This window comes from Rattus norvegicus, chromosome 13, assembly GCF_021556685.1.
Source record: "Rattus norvegicus strain SHRSP/BbbUtx chromosome 13, alternate assembly SHRSP_T2T, whole genome shotgun sequence".
NCBI lineage: Eukaryota > Metazoa > Chordata > Mammalia > Rodentia > Muridae > Rattus > Rattus norvegicus.
This window is the reverse complement of record NC_141546.1, coordinates 49,157,337-49,181,288: the sequence shown is the minus strand read 5'-3', so window position 1 is coordinate 49,181,288 and position 23,952 is coordinate 49,157,337. Positions and strand designations below refer to the sequence as shown.

Sequence of the window (23,952 nt, the reverse complement as noted above, 5' to 3'; positions counted from 1 at the left end):
GAGAGCCACAGACATCCTCCTATCTCTGCCCCATGGCACTGGAGTTGTGGATATATACAACCACACTTTTAAAAAAAGATTTATTTGCTTTGTGTGCGTGAATACTTTATGCACGTGCATCACATATATATATGCCTTTCTGATCCCCTGGGACTGGGTTACAGATGAGTCTGGGAATTGAACCCAGGTCCTTTGCAAGAGCAACAAATGCTCTTAACGACTGAGCCATCTTTCTAGCCCCCAACACACCCCGGCTTTTTATGTGGTGCTGGCATTGGAACTCAAGTCTCTTCTGTTTTGCACAGCAAACTCTCTTACCCATTGAATTGAGCCAGCTTCTTAAGGTTCGCAGAGTGTCTGGTGTGTGCAAGCACAATATGAAGCAGGATGTGGTATATGTGTAAATGTGAAGGAAAAGCAGAGACCTAACGCTTGCTTCCTTTAGTCCGGTGCTAAAATCTAGCCCAGTGGTTCTCAACCTCCTAATGCCGCGACCCTTTAATACGGTTCCTCATTGTGGTGACCCCCTCAGCCATAAAATTTCCCATCGCTACCCTATAACTGTGTTTTTGCTACTGTTATGAATTACTGTGTGAACATTTATGTTTGCCAATGGTCATATTTAACTCCTGTGAAAGGATCGTTCGACTCCAAGGGGGTCGTGACCCACAGGTTGAGAACCACTGATCTAAACGTTTCTGGCAGGTGTGGGTGAAGCAAGTGAGGAATGTACGTACATACGCAGTTACTGCTGAGTTTGTTGCCGTGGGACTTGGCCTCGCAGGTCTTCTGTTTCCACGTCTGAGAAGTAAGAGGGTTGGTGTAGAGCATCTCTGCAAACTACAAAGGAGAGGGGGGTAGGGCGGGGAGGGCAGGGGGCGGGGTTAGGGTTAAGAGTTAAATAAACCTTCGTTCAGATCTCGGCAGTCACTTTCGAACTGTGTGCCTTTGAGCTGGTTCCTTTATCTCTCTGAGCCTGCGTAATGATCTACAGGCTAACTAGTAATTATGAGTGTTTAGGACAGCGCCTGGTACTTTGGGAATGTTCAGCACAAACAACGATGACGCCCCTTCGCTCAACTAGGTACTGCATAAGGCAGAAAGAAGGTGGAGGATCTTAATGGTAGCAGCCTAATGTCATGGGAGGTGGAAAGACAAAAGACCAGAGTGGCTCTGGGGCAGGTCCTTTGCAGCAGTTCTCCGGGAGGATTAGAAAAGTCTGGCTGATTCTGAGCGCAGAGGAGCATGGGATGCTCAGGGTGGGTCTTGGCACTTCTCTTAAGTTTCCCAAGGACACAGGATGTGGGGTCCAAGCGTCCTCTCTGATGACATAATTTGGTTCGTGGTGGTGATCAGCTGAGCTCCTGGCTGATATGCCAGACTTCAGACAGAGCTCTGGCAGTTCCCCAAGACTCCTCAGCAGAGGATGCGCACTCCTGTCTTTCTCTTTTTTTCTCCTGAAACCCCTAGTTTTACACAGCATGTCAGGACCTACTGGGTAGGGTGGCAAGGTTCCTGGTCAGGAAGTCTGGTAAAGCTGCTTTCATATTGAAAGTCTTGGTAGCAGTGCTCAGTGAAGAATGCTTGCCAGTGGACTGAGTAAATAGCTCCCAGCCAGCCCCTGTCTCCTGTTTGCTTTGGCTGTTCTCCTTAACGACAGAAATCGACATCCTAGTGCCCCAGCATACAGATTTCCACTGGTACCCAGCAGGTCTGTCCTGCAGAGATGGATGGACAGAGTCTGTTCCCTCAGCCTTGGTATCTCCCACACTCCCTGCAGTGAACCCCTCAGTGTTGCTGGCCCTGCTGGAAACGATACATCTCATCTGCTTGTGCTGTCTGCCCATCCTAGAACCCTTGAAAGGAACCTGGTCAGTGCTCCTCTGTGTGACAGTATGTAGTATTCTCCCTTGCCTCTGGGAAAACATCTGTTTTGTTTTAGAGGCAGGGTTTCTCTATGTGGCACTGGTGGTTCTGGAATTCACTCTGTAGACCAGAGTGAACTCAGAGATCTACTTGCCTCTGTTTCCCTCCTGCTGGGATTAAAGGTGCGCACCTTGGGCTGGAGAAATGGCTCAGTGGTTAGGCGCACTGACTGCTCTTCCAGAGGTCCTGAGTTCAAATCCCAGCAACCACATGGTGGCTCACAACCATCTATGATGGGATCCGATGCCCTCTTCTGGTGTGTCAGAAGACAGCTACAGTGTACTCATATACATAATAAATAAATCTTAAAAAAAAATGGGTGCGCACCACAACATCTGAACTCCTGGTCTAGCATACGAAAGCCTTCTTGCGCCTTCATCTGGCGACTCTTACCCCAACCTCATTGCTTTCCTCTCCATTTTCCTAGCACCCCAGCCTCCTGCACATTCTAGCTATTTGGCGGGAACACCACCTACTTTCAGGCCCCTGCCATTGGGTGTGCTTCTGCCTGGAGCATCTTTCCATCCTTCTCTGAGGTTCCTTTAAGGCTTCATTCAAAAGTCATCTTGCTTTGGAGAACTTCCAGACAGCCCCAGGCTCCTCGGACTCGCCCCTGTACCTTGGCCCTGCCTTCCACTGTATCTATCAGGCCATGAGGTGCAATTAATGATTTGCTTATCTATGATTTGCTTATCTATCTCCTTTCTTTCCACTGTACTTTCATAACTTTAGTTTCATTTTAATTTTTGTTTTTGTTTTCCTGTAGTTCCAGGGCTGGGGAGGAAACCCAGGGTCTCAAACATGCTAGGCAAGCGCCCACTAAGACATGGCCCCCATTGTAGAGTGTGGTGCTTTGAATTTTTGTTTGTTGCTGCTCTCCTTTGGGAGTGTGTGTGGCTAGGAGGCAAGGAATGGGTCTACTGAGACCAGGATTGAGTTAAAAGGCTATGGAGTCAGCTCCATTGTTTGAACTTGGCTCTACCTTGTGTCAACTACATAGTTATTAAGACTACCACAGGGGATTGGGGATTTAGCTCAGTGGTAGAGTGCTTGCCTAGCAAGCGCAAGGCCCTGGGTTCGGTCCCCAGCTCCGAAAAGAAGAAGAAGAAGAAGAAGAAGAAGAAGAAGAAGAAGAAGAAGAAGAAGAAGAAGAAGAAGAAGAAGAAGAAGAAAGACTACCACAGATCTTACATTTTTAACTTGAGAAATAGATCCCCACCAAACGTATTAAGAACCATCAAGAACCCAGCTGACGGACGTTGGTGGCACACACCTTTATTTCCAGCACTCAGGAGGCAGAGGCAGGCGGACCTCTGAGTAACAGGCCAGCCTGGTTTATAGAGTGAGTTTCAGGACAGCCAGGGCTACACAGAGAGACCCTGTCTTTTTTTTTTTTTTTTGGTTCTTTTTTTCAGAGCTGGGGACCGAACCCAGGGCCTTGCGCTTCCTAGGTAAGCGCTCTACCACTGAGCTAAATCCCCAGCCCCGAGACCCTGTCTTTAAAAACAAACAAACAAACAAACAAACAAACAAAAACAAACCCCAGCTGAATGGTACACCTAGACACGTATTTAATAGTTCTGGCAATTCTTATAATTCGAGTTTTGACCTTGGCAATTTTTTAACAAGACAAAACAAAAACAAAAACAGGATCTTGCTATGTAGCCCAAGCTGGCCTTGAACTCTGTCCCCGTGTCTCAACCTCCCAAGGGCTGGTATTACAAGCCATATCATTCTGTTTTGACTGTAGGATCTGCCTTAGAATTGGGTAGAGCTAGGAGATCTATGCTCTAATTATAGTCTGCCTCTACATCACTTGCAAGACTCATTTCCCCGGTAGCAGTGATTGGAGCAGGTCCCTCTGAGGGCTACTCAATCTGTCCTGCTGTGGACTTAGAAGGGACGTGGTAGGGAATGCAATGTGTGTGGCCAGCACAGACAGCTCAGTGTCCAGCAGAGGGCCCTGGCCAGACCATGGCCAACAGGATGGGAGGAAGGGCCATATCCAAGCCAGACGCCTGACTGGAGGCGGACCCAGCTGCCAGCTGCCTCTCTTAATTCCACACAGTCCTTAGGTCCCTCGCCCTCACCTCTCTGAGGCAGCTGTGCCCTGCTTTCCTGGCCATGCGGTGGCTGTGGCCCCTGGCTGTCTCTCTTGCTGTCGTGTTGGCTGTGGGGCCGAGTGAGGTCTCTGGGGCTGCCACCTTATCTTTGGGTGGTCATAGAGCCAAGGTCCAGGAGCAGCAGAGTCGACCCCGAAGAGGTACCAAGGATGAGGGGCCCAAGGAGGTACAGCACTATGTACCTGAGGAGTGGGCTGAGTACCCCAAGCCCATCCACCCTGCTGGCCTGCAGCCCACCAAGCCTTTGGTGGCCACTAGCCCCAACCCAGACAAGGATGGGGCCACCTCAGAGAGTGGACAAGAGCTGAGGACCAACCTGACCGGGACACCAAGTCAGAGGCTGCAGATTCAGAACCCCCTGTATCCGGTGACCGAGAGCTCCTATAGTGCCTATGCCGTCATGCTCCTGGCTCTGGTGGTATTTGCTGTGGGTATCGTGGGCAATCTGTCTGTCATGTGCATTGTGTGGCACAGCTACTACTTGAAGAGTGCCTGGAACTCTATCCTTGCCAGCCTGGCTCTCTGGGATTTCCTGGTCCTCTTCTTCTGCCTACCAATTGTCATCTTCAATGAGATCACCAAGCAGAGGCTACTTGGGGATGTTTCTTGCCGAGCAGTGCCCTTCATGGAGGTGAGTATGTCTTTCTATAGCCCAATTGTAGGCTAATCCCAGGGAAAGGGCTCTAGTGTCTGCAAAGACCCGGAGAACAGATCTGTAAGTGTGTATAATCCCAGCACTCTGGGGTTCTCATTCATCTAGTTTTCTCTGTGTCATTGGGGAAGGAGACAAACCCCATCAGGGAGGGAAACAAACTCAATATTGGCTTCTGGTAGCTCTCAGGAAAGCAAGCCAAGCCAGATGAACAGGCAGGTATGCAAGACCACTGACTTGGGACCAACAACCTAGTCTGCTGTAGGAGTAGCTGCACAGAGGACACACCCTTTTCTCTAGATTCTGAGCTGTCTCTGATGTCTCCCTCTGCCAAGCCCTTTCTCTTTTATCCTCCTTTTTCTTTTATTGTGCCTCTTGCTTGCCTTGTACCCATGGCTCCTGTTTTTTTTAACCCTTTGGTGTCCTGACATTCTAGCAGTTTTCTACTAACACCCCAGGTTGAGTCTGTGTTCATTCCCCGTGGGTGCAAACACTAGGACAGGGCCCTTTTTCCTTTCCTGTCTGAAATTATTGTCACCTTTTTTCAAGGTCATCTCCATTACTGTCCTCCTAAGGCCTCTCTGAGAGGCAAGCCCTACTTCTGGGTACTTATAAGAACAGTAGTGTCAGCTCTGTCACTGTATTTTGCTTCACACTGGACATATCTCATCTCTTCCCCCTGCTTCCTTAGCTAGCAAGCAGTGAGGGTAGACCAGATGGCCCTTCTAGCTGGTTTGCTCTATTATTCTGAAGTGTAGTTCTGAACATCCTTGGATGGGGACTTCCTTGTTAGAATAAGCACCTGGGTGAGAATGGCTGTGTAGACAACAGAGAGACAGCTTAATCAAACTACTGCAGGGGTTGGGGATTTAGCTCAGTGGTAGAGCGCTTGCCTAGGAAGCGCAAGGCCCTGGGTTCGGTCCCCAGCTCCGAAAAAAAGAAAAGAAAAAAAAAGATTTTTTAAAAAAAATTAATAAATCTTGGCTACAAGGGGAATAATGAAAGGAATAATGGCCTTCTCATGAGCTAGACACAGGTTCAAACCCCAATTAGCTGTATTAATGATTATTTCAAGATTGGTTTCTCTCTGAGGCTTAGAAGTTGAAACAGTTTTTTTTTCCTGTACTCTTAACACACGGAGGCCATCTATTCGGTGGTCCAAATGGCTTTTGCATTTTATTATTTGATGGAACATCTCATTTATGTGCCTCTTTCTAGCCTTGAACTCACTGAGTATAGACCAGGCTGGCCTCACACTCACTTTCTGGGCTCTACCTGTCTCTGCCTTCAGAGTGCTAAGATTAAAGTTATGAGCCACCAGGAATGACATTGGCCTTTATATCTTACTGGGGTGAGCTAAGTGACTAAATGTTTAGGTACATGAACTCTGTGTGTGTGTGTGTGTTGTTTTGTTTTAGATAGGGTCTCATTTCTTGCTGGCTTAGAACTTGCCATATAAACCAGGCTGGTCTCTAACTCATAGAGATCTTCCTGCCTCTGTCTCCTGAGTTTGGGAATAACTGTACCACTGTGCTGGGCCAACACATTGCTTTGGAATTGAGAAGATGATAGTAGAAACTGGGCTCTTTTCTGCTGCTGGCCAAGTGACCTCAGTAAGTTATTTAACTTGCCTAAAACTCAGTGTTCTCATCTAGGCTGATAATTATCTGAATGAGTTGGGGATGAACTTAAGGGCTTCACACATACTGAACATGCACTCTTCGAGCCCCAAAACTTTGTCATTGCTGCTGTTGTTTTGAGACATGGTCTTTCCCTGTAACCTTGCCAGATCTGGTATTGAACTATAGCTGAAGCCCAAACTCAAGCTAATGACAGTCTTCAACCTCTGCCTCCAAAGGGTTGGGATTGTTGCTGTGTGCCACCATGTCTGGCACTATTTTTTTCTTGGGGTTGAACCCTGGGCTTTTCACATAGATAAGCATTCTGCTGAATTATACCTCTAGCCTACACCTCCCCCCACTTTTAGCCTGAGAGCTTGAACTCAAGGCCTTGTGCATGCTAGGTCAGTAGCCCACCACTACTGCGCTGTATCACCAGTTCTCTTTTTATTCATTTTGAGACAGGGTCTGACTAAGTTACTCAGAAGTAATCTAGATAGGCCTTGAATCTTTTTTTCTTAGCCACCCAATTAGTTAAAGTTTTGTAGGCCTGATAGCCATGTCCAGCAATAGTCCCCACTTATTATTATTATTATTATTATTATTATTATTATTATTATTAATTATCCTATTTTTTAGATGTATTCTTATTTAGTTTTTTTTTTTTTTCTGGAGCTGGGGATCGAACCCAGGGCCTTGTGCCTGCTAGGCAAGCGCTCTACCACTGAGCTAAATCCCCAACATTTAGATGTATTCTTATGTAACCCAGTCTGGCTTCAACTTGCTATGTTGCTGAAGATGTCCTTGAACTCAGTCTCAGCTTCCCCAGTGCTGGGGTGACAGGCATAAGCATCAAACCCAGTTAGTTTATGCCCAACTCTCTCTCTCTTCTCTCTCTCTCCTCCCTCTCTCTCCTCTCTCTCTCTCTCTCTCTCTCTCTCTCTCTCTCTCTCTTCTCTCTCTCCCCCTCTCTCTTCTCTCTCTCTCTTCTCTCTCTCCCCCCCTCTCTCTCCTCTCTCTCTCTCTCTCTCTCTCTCTCTCTCTCTCTCTCTCTCTCTCTCTCTCTCTCTCCATGGTCTCCCATTGTTCCCCTTGGCTCCAAATTCACTGTGTAATGGAGGATGGTCTTGACTTCCTAGTTCTCCTCCCCACTCCAGAGCACTAGCTTTACAGGTGTGTGTCACTCACTCCCTGGTTAGTCCTGAATCTTAAAGGATTAAAATGAGTAACATCCTGGAAGTGTTTAGAATCAATTTAGCCTGCGGTGGCTTTTACTTGGGCATGGCTTAAGGAGAAGGAGGAAGAAGGCAGGTACACAGCAGCTCTTGCGTGTGGCTATAAGCCTCTGCTGCTGCCCAGAACTCTCCTGTAGGGAAGACCCCAGGATGGCCCCTTGGTAAGATTTGGAACGGTTTCTGAGCCGTAGGAGAAAAGAGAAAGAACAGTGTTTTGCTGTTTTCCTCAGAGGCCGCTCCTCGGCAGGCCCAGGCTCCCCTGCCAAGAGAGGGGGTTGGGGTTCTTACAAAGGACACTTGGTGGCAGTGCAAATAAGCCCTGGATTGTGTTGCCCCAGCCAGAGAAAGAGGGAGGGAGGGGAGCACAACCCCCCAGAGGGAGCCAGCAGCTCAGGGGTCTTTCCTCTCACTAGCTGGTGTTTCTTGCCCTGCTGCTCTGGCTTCCTCTTGGCTCAACTGGGGTGATTTTCCTGCGTGCTGCTGGATGAACAGTGTGTGGGGATAGGGAGAGCTCAGGCTGCTCTCCAGGGGCTGCTGTCACCATATTGGACAGCCTAGGACAGAGTGGGCAGGGTGGAAGTGATAGAGAGAGCAGGCCCAGTTCCATGGCCTTAACTCAGTGGTCTCCCATGAGAAGGCGCAGAAAGTAGAAAGACCTGCAAAAATCCAAAATTTGTCCATTCTTCTATTTATTTATTTTTTTAATTCGAGACAGGGTTTCTCTGTGTAACCCTGGCTATCCTGGAACTCACTCTGTAGACCAGGCTGGCCTCGAACTCAGAGACCCACCTGTCTTTGCCTCTGGAGTGCTGGGATTAAAGACCTGTGCCACCACTGCCTTTCTTCTTTCAGTGTCCATTTGTTCTTTCCCTCTCTCCCTTCTTTCCCTTCCATCTGTTTTGAGACCGGATCTCATATATCCCAGGCTAGTCTCCAAATTTTGTTTGGCCAAGGTTGGCCTTGAACTTGTGATTCTCCTGTCTCTGCCTCTCAAGTTCTGGGGTTCCCTGTACATGCCGTCCGTCCAGACTAAACCCAGAGTTTCTATGTCTTTGTCCTGGTTCTTCCTTAGAGGTGACTTCCAGTGTCTGAGGGACATCAGGGTCTGTGGGATGTGGAAAAAAGGAAGAAGAAATACCCACCCACCTAAGTTTCCCCATTCATTGCCTGTGCGGTTGTGGACAAGTCACTTTTCCTGCCTACACTTCTGTTTCTTCTGTATGACGGTGCATTGGAGTGCTAGGATCACACTGTGTGTGTGTGTTGATGTTATGCAGGGGCATAATTGAGAGTTTGTGACATAAAGGAAGTGCGGGCTGGGGAGAGAATGCTTCACCAACAGCAGTTACTATCACGGCTACTATTCTCTGTTCACGTGTAACTCATGTGCCTGTTCAGCCTGGACCAGGATGTCATTGCCTCCGTAATTATTCAACTGAGCACTCTCTCTTCTACATCCTTGTTCACAGGTCTCCTCCCTGGGAGTCACAACCTTCAGTCTCTGTGCCCTGGGCATAGACCGATTCCATGTGGCCACCAGCACCCTGCCAAAGGTGAGACCCATTGAGAGATGCCAATCAATCCTGGCTAAACTGGCTGTCATCTGGGTGGGCTCCATGATGCTGGCTGTGCCTGAACTCCTGCTGTGGCAGCTGGCACAAGAGCCCACTCCCACCATGGGAACTGTGGACTCATGTATCATGAAACCTTCAGCTGACCTGCCCGAATCCCTCTATTCGCTGGTGATGACCTACCAGAATGCCCGCATGTGGTGGTATTTTGGTTGCTACTTCTGTCTGCCCATCCTCTTCACCGTCACCTGTCAGCTGGTGACATGGCGGGTGCGGGGCCCACCGGGCAGGAAGCCTGAGTGTAGAGCGGGCAGACATGAGCAGTGTGAGAGTCAGCTTAACAGCACCGTGGTGGGCCTGACTGTGGTCTATGCCTTCTGTACGCTCCCTGAAAACATCTGCAACATCGTGGTGGCTTACCTCTCCACTGAGCTCACGAGGCAGACCCTGGACCTCCTGGGCCTCATCAACCAGTTCTCCACGTTCTTCAAGGGCGCCATCACTCCCGTGCTCCTCCTGTGCATCTGCAGGCCGCTAGGCCAGGCCTTCCTGGATTGCTGCTGCTGTTGCTGCTGTGAAGAATGTGGTGGGGCATCAGACTCCTCAGCCACTGTCAGCGCGGACAGCAAGCTTAAGGCCGAAGTGTCCTCCTCCATCTACTTCCACAAGCCCAGGGAGTCGCCCCCACTCCTGCCCCTGGGCACCCCTTGCTGAGCCCATGGGGGAACAGGAGCAGGCACAGAGCAGGCAGGGGAGGGGGGCCATGCCGATCCATGGCGGTCTGCTGATTCTTTCACATGGTCTCACTTTGGCCTCTCTCTCATCCTGCTGTTTAGAGATGGACTTGGCTTATTTTGTCAACGACTGGGCTTTTCAAAGCTCCATCTACAAACAATGCTGTTCTTACCCTCAGAGGGACCTGCCAGCCTTGTCCTTCCCACTTGTAGATGGAGATCTGTCTAGCCGTTAGAGTTGCCCAGCATCTCCATCTGGCCACCCTCGAGCCCGGGCAAGGCCTTTTGCCTGTTCTCCCTTTGGTCTTAGGATCTGACTATTGGCTGAGCCCCTCCATCATCATGATGGATCCTGTGTTGATGAGCTCCAACTATTGTTGGACCACTATGATGTCGATGATCATTTCTCTACTTCTACCTAGCTCCCTATCCTGGACCAGGCACTTCTAGGGGGGCTCACCTAACCAAGCCCAGGATTCCATTTTTTTTTTTTTTTGGTTCTTTTTTTCGGAGCTGGGGACCGAACCCAGGGCCTTGCGCTTCCTAGGTAAGCGCTCTACCACTGAGCTAAATCCCCAGCCCCCCATTTTTTTTTTGGTTCTTTTTTTCGGAGCTGGGGACCGAACCCAGGGCCTTGCGCTTCCTAGGTAAGCGCTCTACCACTGAGCTAAATCCCCAGCCCCAGGATTCCATTTTCTAAAGTGGGTCTGTCTTAGCCCTGAATGTCCCTTCCCTTTTCCCAGAGGAGTCTCTCACTTCTGTCTTCCGTTCTTAGAGGTACTGCGGTTGCATTGCCTGACCCCTGCCTCCCGTTAGGTGCTTTCCTGTAGAAGGCCATTCTGGAAAAACAATAAAGTAGGTACCACAACCCTGTGCCCACGGAACTTCCTTGTCCACGAGTGGTAGTGCCTAGACATGTAACGGACTGCCCTTTTCTGGGACTGGGCAGTCCCCTAAGCCTGGGCTTATAGTTCTGCCTTGGGGGAGGGGTTTCTGAGGATGTTACAGCTTTTAAGGGACAGAGAGGAGGGAAGGCATTGGGAACTGGGAACTAGACCTTTATCCACAGCTAAACCCAGATGCCCCTGGGAAATCGGCCCACTTGTCTCTGGAGCCCCTGCCTCCGTTCACCCTCTCCACAAAGCCCCCATTTGAGGAAATCCAGAGGCCTTCCTTTCGTGAGCCACACAGCCTCTCAGCCTCCCTCACTCTAACAGTGGCTCTTATTCAGCTTCTTGGAGTGGACTGTTTGGCTCTTAGACGGCCCAGCTGCCTTCCCGCACAGCCCCCACCGCCCCCACCATATCACCCTTCCTAGCAGGATTCTACAGTTGGTCCCGGTAGGCCCAGTAGCTTCTCCTACTGGCTCCTGCCCTTGAAGTCATTTCCCTCAGTTCTTTCTCTGAGGTATCTTCCAAAGACCCCTTCTCTCTGCTGGGCTATGAGCCAGAGACGAACCTCTCAGCCCGGACCACTAACATCCCTTTCCCACAAGCCCGGCTTGCCCTGAAGCCATCTTTCTCTGGTGCTTTGCTCTGGGTTCCACAAAGACTCTTGCTCACCAGGCCAATCTAGAACCTTTTCTAGTACAGGTCCTCAAGGGCACAGGGTCGTGGGCAGCCCAACTCCATTCTTTGCTCAGTCACCCCTGGGTCATGGCCTGCCCAGTCAAGTCTCCCTCCCCACCACTCGAATCTGAACAGCCTTGTTCTCACTCCCTGGCACCCGCCTCTCGAAGGCCATCGATGCTGGCCAAGAGAGGGAGGCTGTTGCTAAGCGATAGAGCTGCCATACGCACCCTTTGTGCTCAAGAATGACACCCACCCATTTCTCGGCAGACCTGTTGCTACAGTGACCAGTCTCCAGCTTTGTGTTCAGGAACTTTGAGTGTGTGGGTAGTTGAATGGGGGGTGGGGCAAAGGTGGGCCCATGTCTCTGAACAGAACCAGCAAGGATGTGCTTTCTCCTATCCTCTCTCCACCCGAGCCCTGCACACACCAAGGGCTCCTAAGGGAGGAGGAAACGGGTCGGGTGAACTGAGGTGAAGTCAGGGGCAGGGAGAGGATTGAGGGTGGAAGGCTAGGGGGTGGGGTGGGTGGGTTCAGCATCCTGTTTGTTGGCCTCTTCCACAAAGGGCACACTCTGGACCTCCCTCCCTCCTGCCTGCTGGCTGGCCCAGAGCTGAAAGGGATGGGGAAATGGTGGCTCGTAGACCCTATCCGGTTGCCACCTTCCAAGCCAGCCAACGTGAATGGCTTGAAAAGCTAGTCAGCAGGCCAGTCAGTCTTGGGAAAGAGCTGCTATCCCTCCAGCCTGAGCCAGCTAAGGAACAATGTGGGGTTTGTTGTTCAGGGGTCCCAGGCTTCAGGGGGAGGGGGTTGCTGCACAAGGGTGGGCAGTGGATTTGAGCTGTGATGCTTGGAAAGAGATGACGGCATCCACAGTTGGGGACCAGTCCTCAGGGCCTGATGCCAGGGCTGAGGCATCCCCTGACATCACCCCTGGGCTATCTTTGTTCTGTTTCAGCTCTGTCCTTTACCCTGGGGTCCTGAGTATACCTGTTTCAAGCTCAGCCTCAGCTTCTCACTCTGGGAAACCCAACAGTCTCTCCTTCACAGAGGCCTGTGGTCATTAAAGGAGGCCAGATACATCATATGCTGGAGCTGGAGCTCAATGGTAGACTGCTTGCCTTGAATGTTCAAAGCCCTGGGATCCAAATCCATTGTTAAAGGGGGCTTGGGAGACGGTGTGTTAAGCATCTGGCACACCGCAAGGCTCAATGCCTTTCGGGATTCAAATCTCTAGTAATATGGAGTAGACTTGCCTGACCAAAAATACTTATTTTTTGGTCATTTTTAAGTACGTGCATGTGTATGGAGTATGTGCACATGGACACAGTACCTGCAGAGGTCCAAAGTCACCTGACACGTGTCCTAGGAACCAAACCTATGTCCTCTGTGAGCACAGTACATGCTCTTAAATCTGAGCCACCTCTCCAGCCCCTTGGCCAGGTATTAACTCATCTACTTTTGCCCTCAGAGGAGCCAAGCATGACGGTTTATATACGTACTCTCCATAGTTTATTCCCTACTCAAGAACAGGGTGTCTAGGCCCTGCTGCATATCCGTATGACCTCGCTGTGCAGGGCAATGTTTTGGCAGTGATAACCGGCTCATCTCTCATCAAATCGCACCTGGAGAACACAGGACCCGAGAGGCAGCTTAGTGCTGAAACATCCCAGGGGTTGAGAAAATGGTCCTCTCCCAGATACAGGCATAGGAGCCCATCAACCGCAGTGAAACAGGCAAGGCAAGAGACGGCCTGGCTGGGCCTATCATCCTTCTAAAGGAAGGGTCACATCTTACACTCGTAAGGGGTGGGAAAGCTCCTGAGACTCAGTCAGCTGGTGGCAAGCTCCATCTAGTTTTTCCTCGAACCCTTCCCCCCTCAACCCCCCTCTTCTTCAACCCCCCCCCCCCGCCATGCGGTCAATGGAAGCCAGGGCCTGGTCTACAGTACATAGATCAGCAATCTACCTTGAGCTAAATCCCTGGACCCTTTCTTCAAATCCCCCTAGGAGATCCTCTTCAAGGCTGGATATATTCATGGCTGGATAGTGGCCTCACCCAAATCCTCACAGACCAAGGACAAATGAGGTTGTTTCTCCTGGCAGATGCAGGGTGAAGAGATTGGGTGTTCTACTCGGGACATTCCAGTCTGTTTCCAGGGGAGTGGGGGAGGGAGTGTCCAAGAGATTGGGTGCCAGTATAAAACTAGACATGGTTGGATTCACATTGAATCAAGGAGGACCCACGGGAACTGAGGCTGAGAACTCCAGCTAGACAGGCAGGGTAGGAATTCTAGCCACCAAGTAACGGTTGGGCCCTTTCCAAGAGACCAACAGGATGGACAGAAAGGAAAACAAAGGAGACTGCAGGCCCAGTATACCTCTGAGGACATTTGGTTTCTTCCTGGTGGGGACTGGAAGAGAGGGGAGGATGCAGAGCCCTGGTTCTGGCTTCACTTTTGCTCTATGGGAGCAAGCAGGTGTGGACTGGAGGGCAGCCACGGGCTTAAGTGCTTACGAAGAAGAGGGATTCAGGGGCTGGAGAGATGGCTCAGCGGTTAAGAGCACTGACTGCTCCTCCAGAGGTCCTGAGTTCAATTCTCAGCAACCACATGGTGGCTCACAACCATCTGTAATGGGATCTGATGCCCTCTTCTGGTGTGTCTGAAGATAGCAACAGTGTATTCATATACATGAAATAAAGAAGAGGGATTCAGTTCGAATGCCCAGATCTGGGCAGCTCTTCTAACAGACCTGCTTAGTGCCACTTGGCAGCTATCAGTGTACATGACAATGAAGAGAACGAGAAGCAGGCAACAAGCAGGGCCCGGACACACGTGTGGGAGGCTGTTTTGTGACAGGCCGCTGTGTTTCCCCGTGAGTGTGAGTACGTGTTCCCGGTGGGTGTGGCACCCCGCGGCCATCCCCGAGTATGTGTGCAGGGGCTCGTGTCCCTGCCTGTCTGCTGGTCAGTGACATCTGTGGGAAACAACTGGCACCACACACACCCCCCAACACAAAATTGTAATTTATTCTTGTCATTATTAGGAGGTCAAAAAAAATGTACAGTTACGAGGATCGTTTTTTCCCAAACAGAGGTTAAATATGAGCTGAAAGTGTAAAAAGGAAGAGGAACGTCACTTTACAAATTATTAAATTAAACCAACCAACCAACGAAACCAAAGAACCAACCCCGCCATGCTGAGTTCTCTCCTTGTACAACTCTGTGAAATGAGAACAGAAAATGAGATAGACCGTGGAGGTGGGGACCCTGGGTAGAGGCAGGACCTGGGGCCAGGGACAGTGAGGGTGGGGACTGCTGGGATGTCATGGACCCTGGTCCTCCCACTTAGACCTGGTTGTACCTGGTGGCCCTATCAAGGCTGGGGAAAAGGAGGCTCCTGCTGGCCTGCGTATTCAGCCTCTCCACTGGGAGACAGAGACACTTTACAGGACATGGGGACAACCACCGGTGGCCAGGCTGGTGCCCGCCCCGAGAGCCAGCCTCCACTCTTTTGCGTCTGAATTTGCCCCCACATGGACCCTGCATCTCTTTCTGTCTTTCCAATTTGCCCCTCCCAGGTCCCACTTGGCCCCTGCAGCATCAAATGGTTGATCTTAGTCTTCGCTTAAATTAAAAAATTAAAATATATATACATATATATACTGTACACACAGGACAATAACAGAGTGTTGAAAAGGGAGGAGGGTGGGGCAGAGAGTGAGGATAGGGGTTGCGGGGCCAGGGCTGTTGACGGGGAGGGGAGTGGGTCGGGTAACTGAAGGGACAGAGAGAGGTTAGGGGACCAGACTTGGGGAGAGGGCAATTATTTTACAATAAAAACAGGAGTTGAAACCTCAGCAGAACAGGGCTCTAGGAGCCCCAGAGGGCCCTCCCCACACTGGGTGAGGAGGAGTGGGCTTAGGGGGAGAAAAACAGGGCGGGGAGCTCGGCTTCAGGTTAGGTGACTGTGGTCCCTGGTTAGGAGAGCCACAGTCTCAGCTTCTCCGTGACTTTGAGTGTTGAATAAGCCACTGTAGGGTGATGTCTGCGGGGATACAAGGGAGAAAATTGTAAGGCCTCCCTGTGTGAGAAGGCCTGGAAGGTATAAACAGTTAAGTCACCTAATTGCAGCCAGGACCAAGCCTAGAGCTGTGACCCCCCGCCCCCGCCCCCTAACAGCTACAAGCTAGTGATGGAAAAGACACAAAATTGCAGCAAAGAGGGGCCTGGAATAGCCAGTCTAAACCAATCTCAGGAGTGGAAAAGGGAGCAGGTGACTCCCTCTGAGGGGCAGGGCTGGGGTAATGCTCAGAACTGGGGCCTCCTAGCTGCCTGCTGCACCCAAGGACAAAGTGGCAGGATAGGACTCCCCAGGTACCACATCAGAAGTATCCCTTCCTTCTGCACAGCCACTCCTGGGAGAGTGCCAGCAACTTCCCAAAGCCACCCACCTATGTTGTCCTTCTCCTTGCAGGAGATGGAGTAGCAGCAGATCTCTCGGTCCTGGATAGCGGACAGATTCCTGCAGAAAGACCAGAGAGGAGTCTGCGGAGGCTGGAGCAGCTAAGGGGTACCGGCCAGGGGAGGGCGGGGTGTTTTGCTTAGTAGAAGGGCTACAAGAGGAGGGCGAGGCTCCTGGAAAAGATGTGTTCTGCTGCCACCACGTGGTGAGTACTGAGAATAGCAACAAGCCCAGCCCAGAAGTGTTCGGCAGCTGGGGGACTTGGGGAGCTGAAGCACACAAAGAAAGGCTACTCAGCTCACATTTTCTCGATTAGCTCCTTCTCATCTAGCGCTCCGGCGAGGTCTCGCTTGTTACCGAGGACTAAGACCTACACAGGAAGGAAGCGGAGGAAGGTTAGGGCAGGGGTCCTTCACTGCGTGGCGCTTTCTCTCGCCCCCGGTGACTCCTGACCAGCTTCCTCTCCCACCCGCTCCATCTCCAGCTGACCGGGATGCCTTGCAGCTGTGGCTTGTCTAGCAGGTTGTGGAGCTCATTCTTGGAGGCCTCGATCTTCTCCTGGTCCGCAGCATCCACCATATACCTGGGGAAGGCAGGCAGGGACAGCATGTGGACACCATGGGTTGAGGCAGGCAGGAAGAGGAGCTGCTGAGGGGAAGAAGGCCTCCAGTTCCAGCCTGGTCGCCTCTGGAGCGACCACCCTGGTCTGACTCGGAGAACACTTTCCCAAACATAGGCGCGAAGCACTGCAGGCTTCTGTCCTCTGTGGAACTGGGGCCTGGACCGTTAGCTGTGAGTCTGGCCCAAAGTGACCCATTTACATTTTCATGGAAAGCCTAGATAGGGCCCAAGGGACAGGGTACAAAGATATTTTCTTTCTTTCTTTCTTTTTTTTTTTTTTTTTTTTTGAGGCAGGGTTTCTCTGTGCAGCCCTGGCTGTCTTAGAACTCACTATGTAGCTCAGGTTGGCCTCCAACTCAAGAGATCCTCCTACCTCTGCTGTCTGAGTGCTAGGATTAAAGGAATGCTCCACCTACCACCACCTGGCTACAAAGCTTGTTTAAAACTCAGGTTTAAGCTGGTCAGGACGCAGAGACAGGTGGATCTTTGTGAATTCAAGGCCAGCCTGGTCTACAGAGTGAGTTCCAAGACAGCTAAGACTCCCCAGAAAAACCCTGTCTCAAAAAACAAAACAAAATATACAAAAACCAAAACCAAAACAAAACCCAACCCAAAAATAAAAATAAAAATTAGGTTTAAAGTGGGCATGGTATGCATGCACTTAATCCTAGCACTTGAGAGGGGGAAGTCTGTGAGGCCAGCCTGGTCTATATAGTGAGATCCAAGCCAGGCAGGTCTACATAGTTAGATCCTGTCTCCAAAAACAAAAGAACAAGCATTGTTTACTCTATTAGGAAAACCAAACTGGGCATATTTTTTTAAAAATCTGTGCACACACACGCACACACACACACACACACACACACACACACACGTGTATTCTTAAATAAACAGCATGCCATGTTAGTCACCAGGCATTAACCAAAGACCATGAGTGTGGCGCATCAGGTCTGATGTCTTGCAGGCAGGAGGGTGGGAAACCCTACTTACACGATGGCGCTCACTCCTCTGCAGTAGCGCTCCCACATGCTTCGGAAACGGGGCTGTCCCCCAATGTCCCAGAGCTGAGTGAGAAGATGGGGAGAAGGTAGCCTCAGGAGCAGGCAGATGACTAAAAGCCACTGGATTCCAAGCTTCCCTTCCCAACCCTAAAGGTCACACCACCTCCCTCTCCTGGTTTTCCTCTCTTCCCTATCCCTCTACTGTTCAAGTCTTCAGCTTCCTTTTCCCAGTTCTCCAGCAAAAGGATGCCACTCTCCCCTCCCCTGGCTGGCACTTCCCACGTGCCTCCTTTGCTCTCCCAAACAAATGTGGTCCTCAGCAGGCCCCTGCTCTCACCTTGATGGTGACATTCCCTTTGGTGATTTTGCGCATGTTGAAGCCCACGGTGGGGATCATGTCCTCATTGAACTGTCCTGACTAGAGAGAAGATCCAGAATTGGAAAAGATGCAAACATCAGCAGGACCCAGATGTGCGCTCCCTGGTGGGTCCAGAACAAGAGGCCACAGGTGACCTTACATTTTCTCAGGGGAAGTGTCTCTTAAGTATCTTCCGCTTTCAGGGAGGATGGGTGTCATCAACTTACGTGCTATCCATATCTAGAGCTCTAGGGGAAGAGACCCACAGTCCTTAGGCAATCTCAGGGTCTCTCAGTCTAGACAGGGAGAAAGCTATTCCCAAGGTCTAACCCATGACTCTTGTTAAAAGAAGCCCCTTTCTTTAGTCCCCAGTTGAGTTAAGAGAAACATTACTTCTCAGGAAAAGAGGCTCATCACAAGAGAAACGGCAAGGAAAGCAAGTATTATCAAACTGGCAGGAGATTGTTGAGGAGAAGCTGGGCGTGGTGGCACTCCTTTAATCCCAGCACTGGAAAGGCAGAGGCAGGTGGATTTCTGTGAGTTTGAGGCCAGCCTGGTCTACATAGGGAGATCTAGGACAGCCTGGGCTACATTAATAGACCAGGTCCGGATATGTGGGTTGGGATTAAATTCACCACCCACAAAAGGCAACACACATTATTCTTCTGTTGTACTCTACCGTGGATAATCCACCGTCTCTATTATTTACCTATGTCTGCGTCTCCCTGTAGGGTTGAGCTTCCCGGGGAGAGGAGCCAGGTCTACAGTAACAGCATTAATGTTTGCTGAATGGGTTGATAGTAATTCCAGCTCCCGTAATTCCTTTCCATTTCTGGTATTTTTCTCTTCCCCCCAATTCATTCTGTCGGGAATCTCTGGATCTAAAGTAGACACAGGCTTCAAATAAGGCCAGCCCTAACTCCTCCCAGGCCATCCTCACATCACAGGTGGGAACAGGAGAGACAAGTTGAGACCGATGCCACCTGCATGCTGAGGGTGACAGTCGTGTGCTTTTTACCACATCTTTTTGTCTCCCACCAGGTAGTAAACTAATTTGCTTGAGTCCCATACAGAGGCCAAGGGCTCTCACCCCCAGCCAAAGAGCAGGAGATGACCAGTTCTCGTCAGTGCTCCAGATGTACCAGATGACCTACCACTCTCTGCATCTGAAGGAATCCCCCAGTGCTCAATGACAAGTTATTCCTCATCCGAGAACCGCAGCTGGATTCTGGAGGTCCTCTGAGCCCCCTGGATATATAATCATCCACAGGGGTTGGTCCAGGGTCTGCCTGGAACCCCAGCATTCAGGTAGAGGGGGAAGAATTAAGAGTTCAAGGTCAGTCTCAGCTAAATATTAAGTTTGAGGTCAGCCTGGGTTATATGAACTTCTGTCTCAAAAGCCAGAAAAAAAAATGCCAGCACATATCCTACCATATACTTTATATTTACTTTGTGTGTGTGTGTGTGTGTGTGTGTGTGTGTGTGTGTGTGTGTGTGTGTGTGTGTGTGTGTATGCGCTCACAGATGCATACATGCCACGGCATGCCTGTGGAGGTCAGAGGACAACTCTGGGAGTTTGTTCTCTACAATCTTTGAAATTGTGGAATTGAATTCAGGCTGCGTTTCTGACTACCTTAGAGATAACTAAGCCACAGCACCCTGAAAGCGCCCGATCTTGTCTGATCTCAGAAGCTAAGCAAGGTGGGGGCTGTTTGATACTTGGATGAAAGACAACTCCTGTACTCAAGCGATACTCCTTCAGGACCCGAGACCCTGGGACTGCAGAGCTCCTGGAATTGTAACCACGGCTCCCAGAGTGCTTGGGAGTGGCTCTAATGCTGCGTGCAATTGTCCCTGTGCTCTGGTAACTGGAAGACCCATAGGCTTCCGAACAGAGGAGAGTATAGGCTGGAAGACAGTGACCCTGGTGAAGAGCGATGCTCACAGACTCTTGGACAGCCAGGCCCTCCAACAGTCAGTTTCTGCTCAGATGGGAATTGGAGCAATCAGGCTATGATTTGATTTCCCTGCTAATGAGTCGAGTCCTTCCTAAAGGACGGAGGCAACTTTACGTCATGTGACCCAACCTTTGTGTCAGACTCGAACCAACTCTAGATCATTTTCTTCCCTTCTTTTCCCTTCCTTCCTTCCTTCCTTCCTTCCTTCCTTCCTTCCTTCCTTCCTCCCTTCCTTCCTTCCTGAGATAGGGGCTTATGTATCCCAAGTTGCCTTCACACTGGCTTGTAGTCAGGGATGACCCTGAACTTTGTATCCTCCTGTCTTCATCTCCCTGGTGCAAAGATTATAGGTGTATGCCTCTGTGTCTGGTTTTATGTGGTGCTGGGGATTGAACTCAAGGCTTTGTGCATGTTAGGCAAACCATCTGTCAACTAAGGTATATCCCTAGTTCCTCCTCCTCTCCCCCCCCTCCATCATCATTGTCATCATCATCTGAAGTAATCAAGAGGCCTTCAACTCCCAATCTTCCTGCCTCAGACCCTAAGTGGCTAGACTAAAGGTGTGCATAACTCTGCTAGGCTTCCACTCCCTCTCATGTTAGGTCGAATTGTCAGAAAGTTCTTTATGACTCTAAAATGCATCTTCCTATAACCTGTCCCTTGGTTCTTTAGTCTTTTGGGATACCCAAGACCAGTTCATCTATAGTGATAGCCTTTATTTTAAGACATTTGAAATGACCTCCTTGATGGGCATGACCACTCATGCCTACAGTCCAGCAACTAGGGAGACTAGAGGATTGACAGGTCAAGACCAGACCCTGTCTCATAAGAAAAAAAAAAAACAAACCAAAAAACAAAACAAAACAAAACAAAACTGCCTTCTGCTTCTCTTGGGCAAAAACATCTCTCCCACGTTTCTAGTAAAACAGCTAAGCTTTCGGAGCTTAGCAGAGTTTCGGTTTCTCAGACATACTGCAATGGCTAACTACATTCCTTCTACTCCCCGTTAACCTGCTAAGCATCTGAGCTCACTAAACTCAATTCCTATTCACAGCCACATCTCACCGGGGTGGGGGGGCGGGGACACAAGGGTTTTTCTCTGTTTGTTCAAACAGAAGCCAAGTCAAGAGCAAAGGCTGTGGTGGGCACCGGCACAGAGCCCAGGGGTCCCAAATCTTTTTGTGACTGTATGGGGAGCCGCAGACCGTCTGTGGGGGCTCTGAGAAGCCTGGAGTTACCCAACTGCTAGACTTCCCTGCAGCCCCCTAGGTGGTGGTTTTACCTGTTAGGGTCTCTATAGAGAAAGGAAATTCAGATTGTTCTTTCAGTGTTAAATTTAGTACCAAAAGGGAGTATGGGGCACCAGGGAGAGGAGGAAATGTTGAGTATCAAACAAAACTGGTTTGTCTTTTTGTTGTTGTTGTTTTTAATTTTTGAAACAAAGTCTCTCTCTACGGCTCAAGCTGTTCTCAAACTTGGCATCCTCCTGCCTCTGCATTCAGAGTGCTGGGCTAACAGGCATGTTCCACCATGCTTGTTTCAGAGAACCTCTTGACTCTTGCAGGAGAATCTGAGAATTTGGCTTCTGTCCCTGACCTGTCAGAGCCTTGCATTCTCTGAGAAGAGCTGGTCTTGTAGAATAGGTCCAGGCCAGGAAGGGATGCACCTAAGTTTCTGTGCATCCCTAGATAGAAGCATGGCTTTACTGACCCTCTATGAGAAAAGCATCCCTGGGGACAGGAGGTGACGTCTATGCAGAGCCCGAGCTGCTAGTTTCTACTTCTGAGACATACCAGAAACATCTCCCAGACCCAAATGCTCCAAACCAAGCCAGCTAGGTCTACAGAGACAGGTGGAAATCCAGGTGTTGACTTCCTGCTCTGACAGCCCAAGAGGCAAGTCAACACCACGTCTAACCCAGGTGTTCCGTCCTAGGGACACAGCATGGCAGACAGGGAGCACATGTGTGTTAGTTCAGAAAAACATTATGTCTGTCCCAAACCTCAGCAGAGGCCCTGTGGAAGGGTCACAAGGTAGAGGAGGGTACAGAGAGGTCAGTGGCAGAGCATATTTAGGGGAGAGAGAGAGAGAGCCCCTACCTGATCATGCAACCATTAAGTCCCAAATCCGTATCCTCTCTGAAGGGACCCCCCGCATGGATATTGAGCCCTGTGGGGCTTCAAGGTTGGGCAACAATACAATACAACCAAGTGGTGGTACCCAAGCTGAGGCCCACACATCTTTGCCGACCTGCACATCAGCATTTTTGTTTTTTAACCCTATACCTGGCTAATTCACAGTCCTTGGAAAACCCATCTTTGAGAATGGGGCTAGGTTCTGAGGAAAAACTCTGTCCCCGACCCAAGTCTTACTGGGTCCCATAAGCCCAGTCTTGCCTAGCTTGGAAATACAGGCTGCAGCCATTACTGCAGCTCAGCTCACACCCAGGGAGCTCATCTTCCTCTTTTTTTAAAGAGAAAATTTAACTCCTTCTTCACCACTCCTCTGGCACAGACATACAACTGCAATCAAGCCAGCCCCCCCCCCCCCACACACACACACACAAGTCCTGATTCTCCAAGGCCTTCGGAACTGCTTGCTCTCTCCCCTGTCCCCAGGTGGATGGCGCCCCTCCAGCTCATCCTCTCGGGTCCACAGTACCCACTCCTGCAACTTCTGAGCCAACTGGAGTCTCCCAACTCCCTTCATGGTGCCATGCTTTCTGGACCCCAATGCTACCCGCAGGCCGGGGACAAGTTCCGGGGAGGAGTCTGGGCTAGAGCCAGGACCTCAGCTGACTCCTCTGCCTCTAGGGATACCTTCCCCTCGCCCAAAAGGGCTGGGGCTTCCGCGTCAAGCAAGGGGAGGCAGAGCCCTCGGGGTGGGGCTGGGCTGGTAGAGCGCCCTGGCAACACGCTCGGGCTGCGCGTCCCGTGACAATCCACGCGCGGAGCGGGAAGGTCCGGGCACTTTCGCCCCGTCATGCCCCTTTTGCGCCTGCCTCAGGGGCCTGTCAGCCTGCGGCGGGTTCCCTGTGCCTGGAGACCTCTCAGTGCCGCCAGCTCCGGATTGCAAGCTCGGTTCCCCTCGTCCTTGCTACCCCGCCCCCAGCCCTGCCATCCCAGCCCAGGCCGGAGAACGGGTGGCACGCCAGCCGGTCCCCCAAGAACCGTACTAGGCCCTAAGCTCCCGGAGCCGGCTCCTCCCTGCCCGGAACTCAGCGGTGCCGGGCCACGCCAGGCGGCGACTCCAGCTGCCTAGGGCGCGGCGCGGGCGACACATCTGCCCTCATACCGCGATCACGTTGACGAAGGTGGTCTTGCCGGAGTACTGCAGCCCCACCAGCGTGAGCTCCATTTCCTCCTTCCAGAACAGGGCCTTGAACCAGTCCAGCAGTTTGTTGAACAAAGCGATCATGGTCGCTGCCGCCGGCCGCGCCCGGTGCCGGGTCCCCGCCGCCCTCGCTGCCCTCGCGCTGCGGCCCGGAGCGGCCCCTCCCCGGTGCGGCCGGGTCCCGCGGCTCGGTGCGGGCGGAGGCTAGAGCGCGGCGGCCGACGACGCGCTGCCCGCGGATCCGCTCGCCGATGGGTGTGGCCACGGCGCCTCCACCTCCCCCGCCGCCGCCGCCGCCCTCCCGCGGGCCGGGCCGCGTCCTGCTCGCACCCGAGCGCGCTCCAGTCTCGCGCGCGGCCTGGGCCAGCGCCCGCGGGCGGGGCGGCGGGGACCCGCGGCGGCCGGGAGGAGCGTGAGGGCGCGCTTGCGGAGAAAGCTGTAATTTTATTTTTCTTGCTGCCCTCGTTTGCCCCGCCCTGACTGCACCGCTCTCTGTCTTGAAGGATGGTCGGTGTCCCGATTAAGCTAGGGTATTTGCAGGCTGAAGAACCGTGGCATGAAGATCTCTTAAGGTTTTGCTCCCTGAACCCTCGCGTCTGAGCATCCCTGGGTACCGAATGCATCCCCCCCCCCCCGAAAAGCTATGGAGAGTAACAGCCGGATTTAGAGCCCTTAATACTCCATCTTGTTTTGTTAACCACAGTTTGCCAGACTACTTGTTTGGGAAGCCCAAAGTGAGATCGACATTTGAACTTGGTGTTCGTCTTTACCCAGTATTGTCACCATAG

At 51.2% G+C, this 23,952-nt stretch overlaps 2 protein-coding genes across 3 annotated transcripts; one reads left to right on the top strand and one right to left on the bottom strand.

Moving 5' to 3' along the window:
• The first annotated feature begins 3,982 nt into the window (after window positions 1-3,982).
• Window positions 3,983-10,733, top strand: Gpr37l1 (G protein-coupled receptor 37-like 1). Of its 2 annotated transcripts, none has more exons than XM_087580064.1 (3): window positions 3,983-4,680; window positions 9,025-10,407; window positions 10,508-10,733. In XM_087580064.1, exons 1-2 carry the CDS (start codon window positions 4,051-4,053, stop codon window positions 9,838-9,840), a joined length of 1,446 nt encoding a protein of 481 aa, XP_087436190.1. In that variant the 5' UTR covers window positions 3,983-4,050; the 3' UTR covers window positions 9,841-10,407; window positions 10,508-10,733.
• Window positions 10,734-14,438: 3,705 nt separating this feature from the next.
• Window positions 14,439-23,406, bottom strand: Arl8a (ARF like GTPase 8A). The gene is given in 7 exon segments (NM_001109071.1): window positions 14,439-15,476; window positions 15,883-15,953; window positions 16,196-16,263; window positions 16,383-16,476; window positions 17,505-17,578; window positions 17,853-17,933; window positions 23,126-23,406. Coding segments are annotated over 7 exon segments (561 nt in total). The 5' UTR covers window positions 23,249-23,406; the 3' UTR covers window positions 14,439-15,426.
• Between the last annotated feature and the right edge of the window lie 546 nt (window positions 23,407-23,952).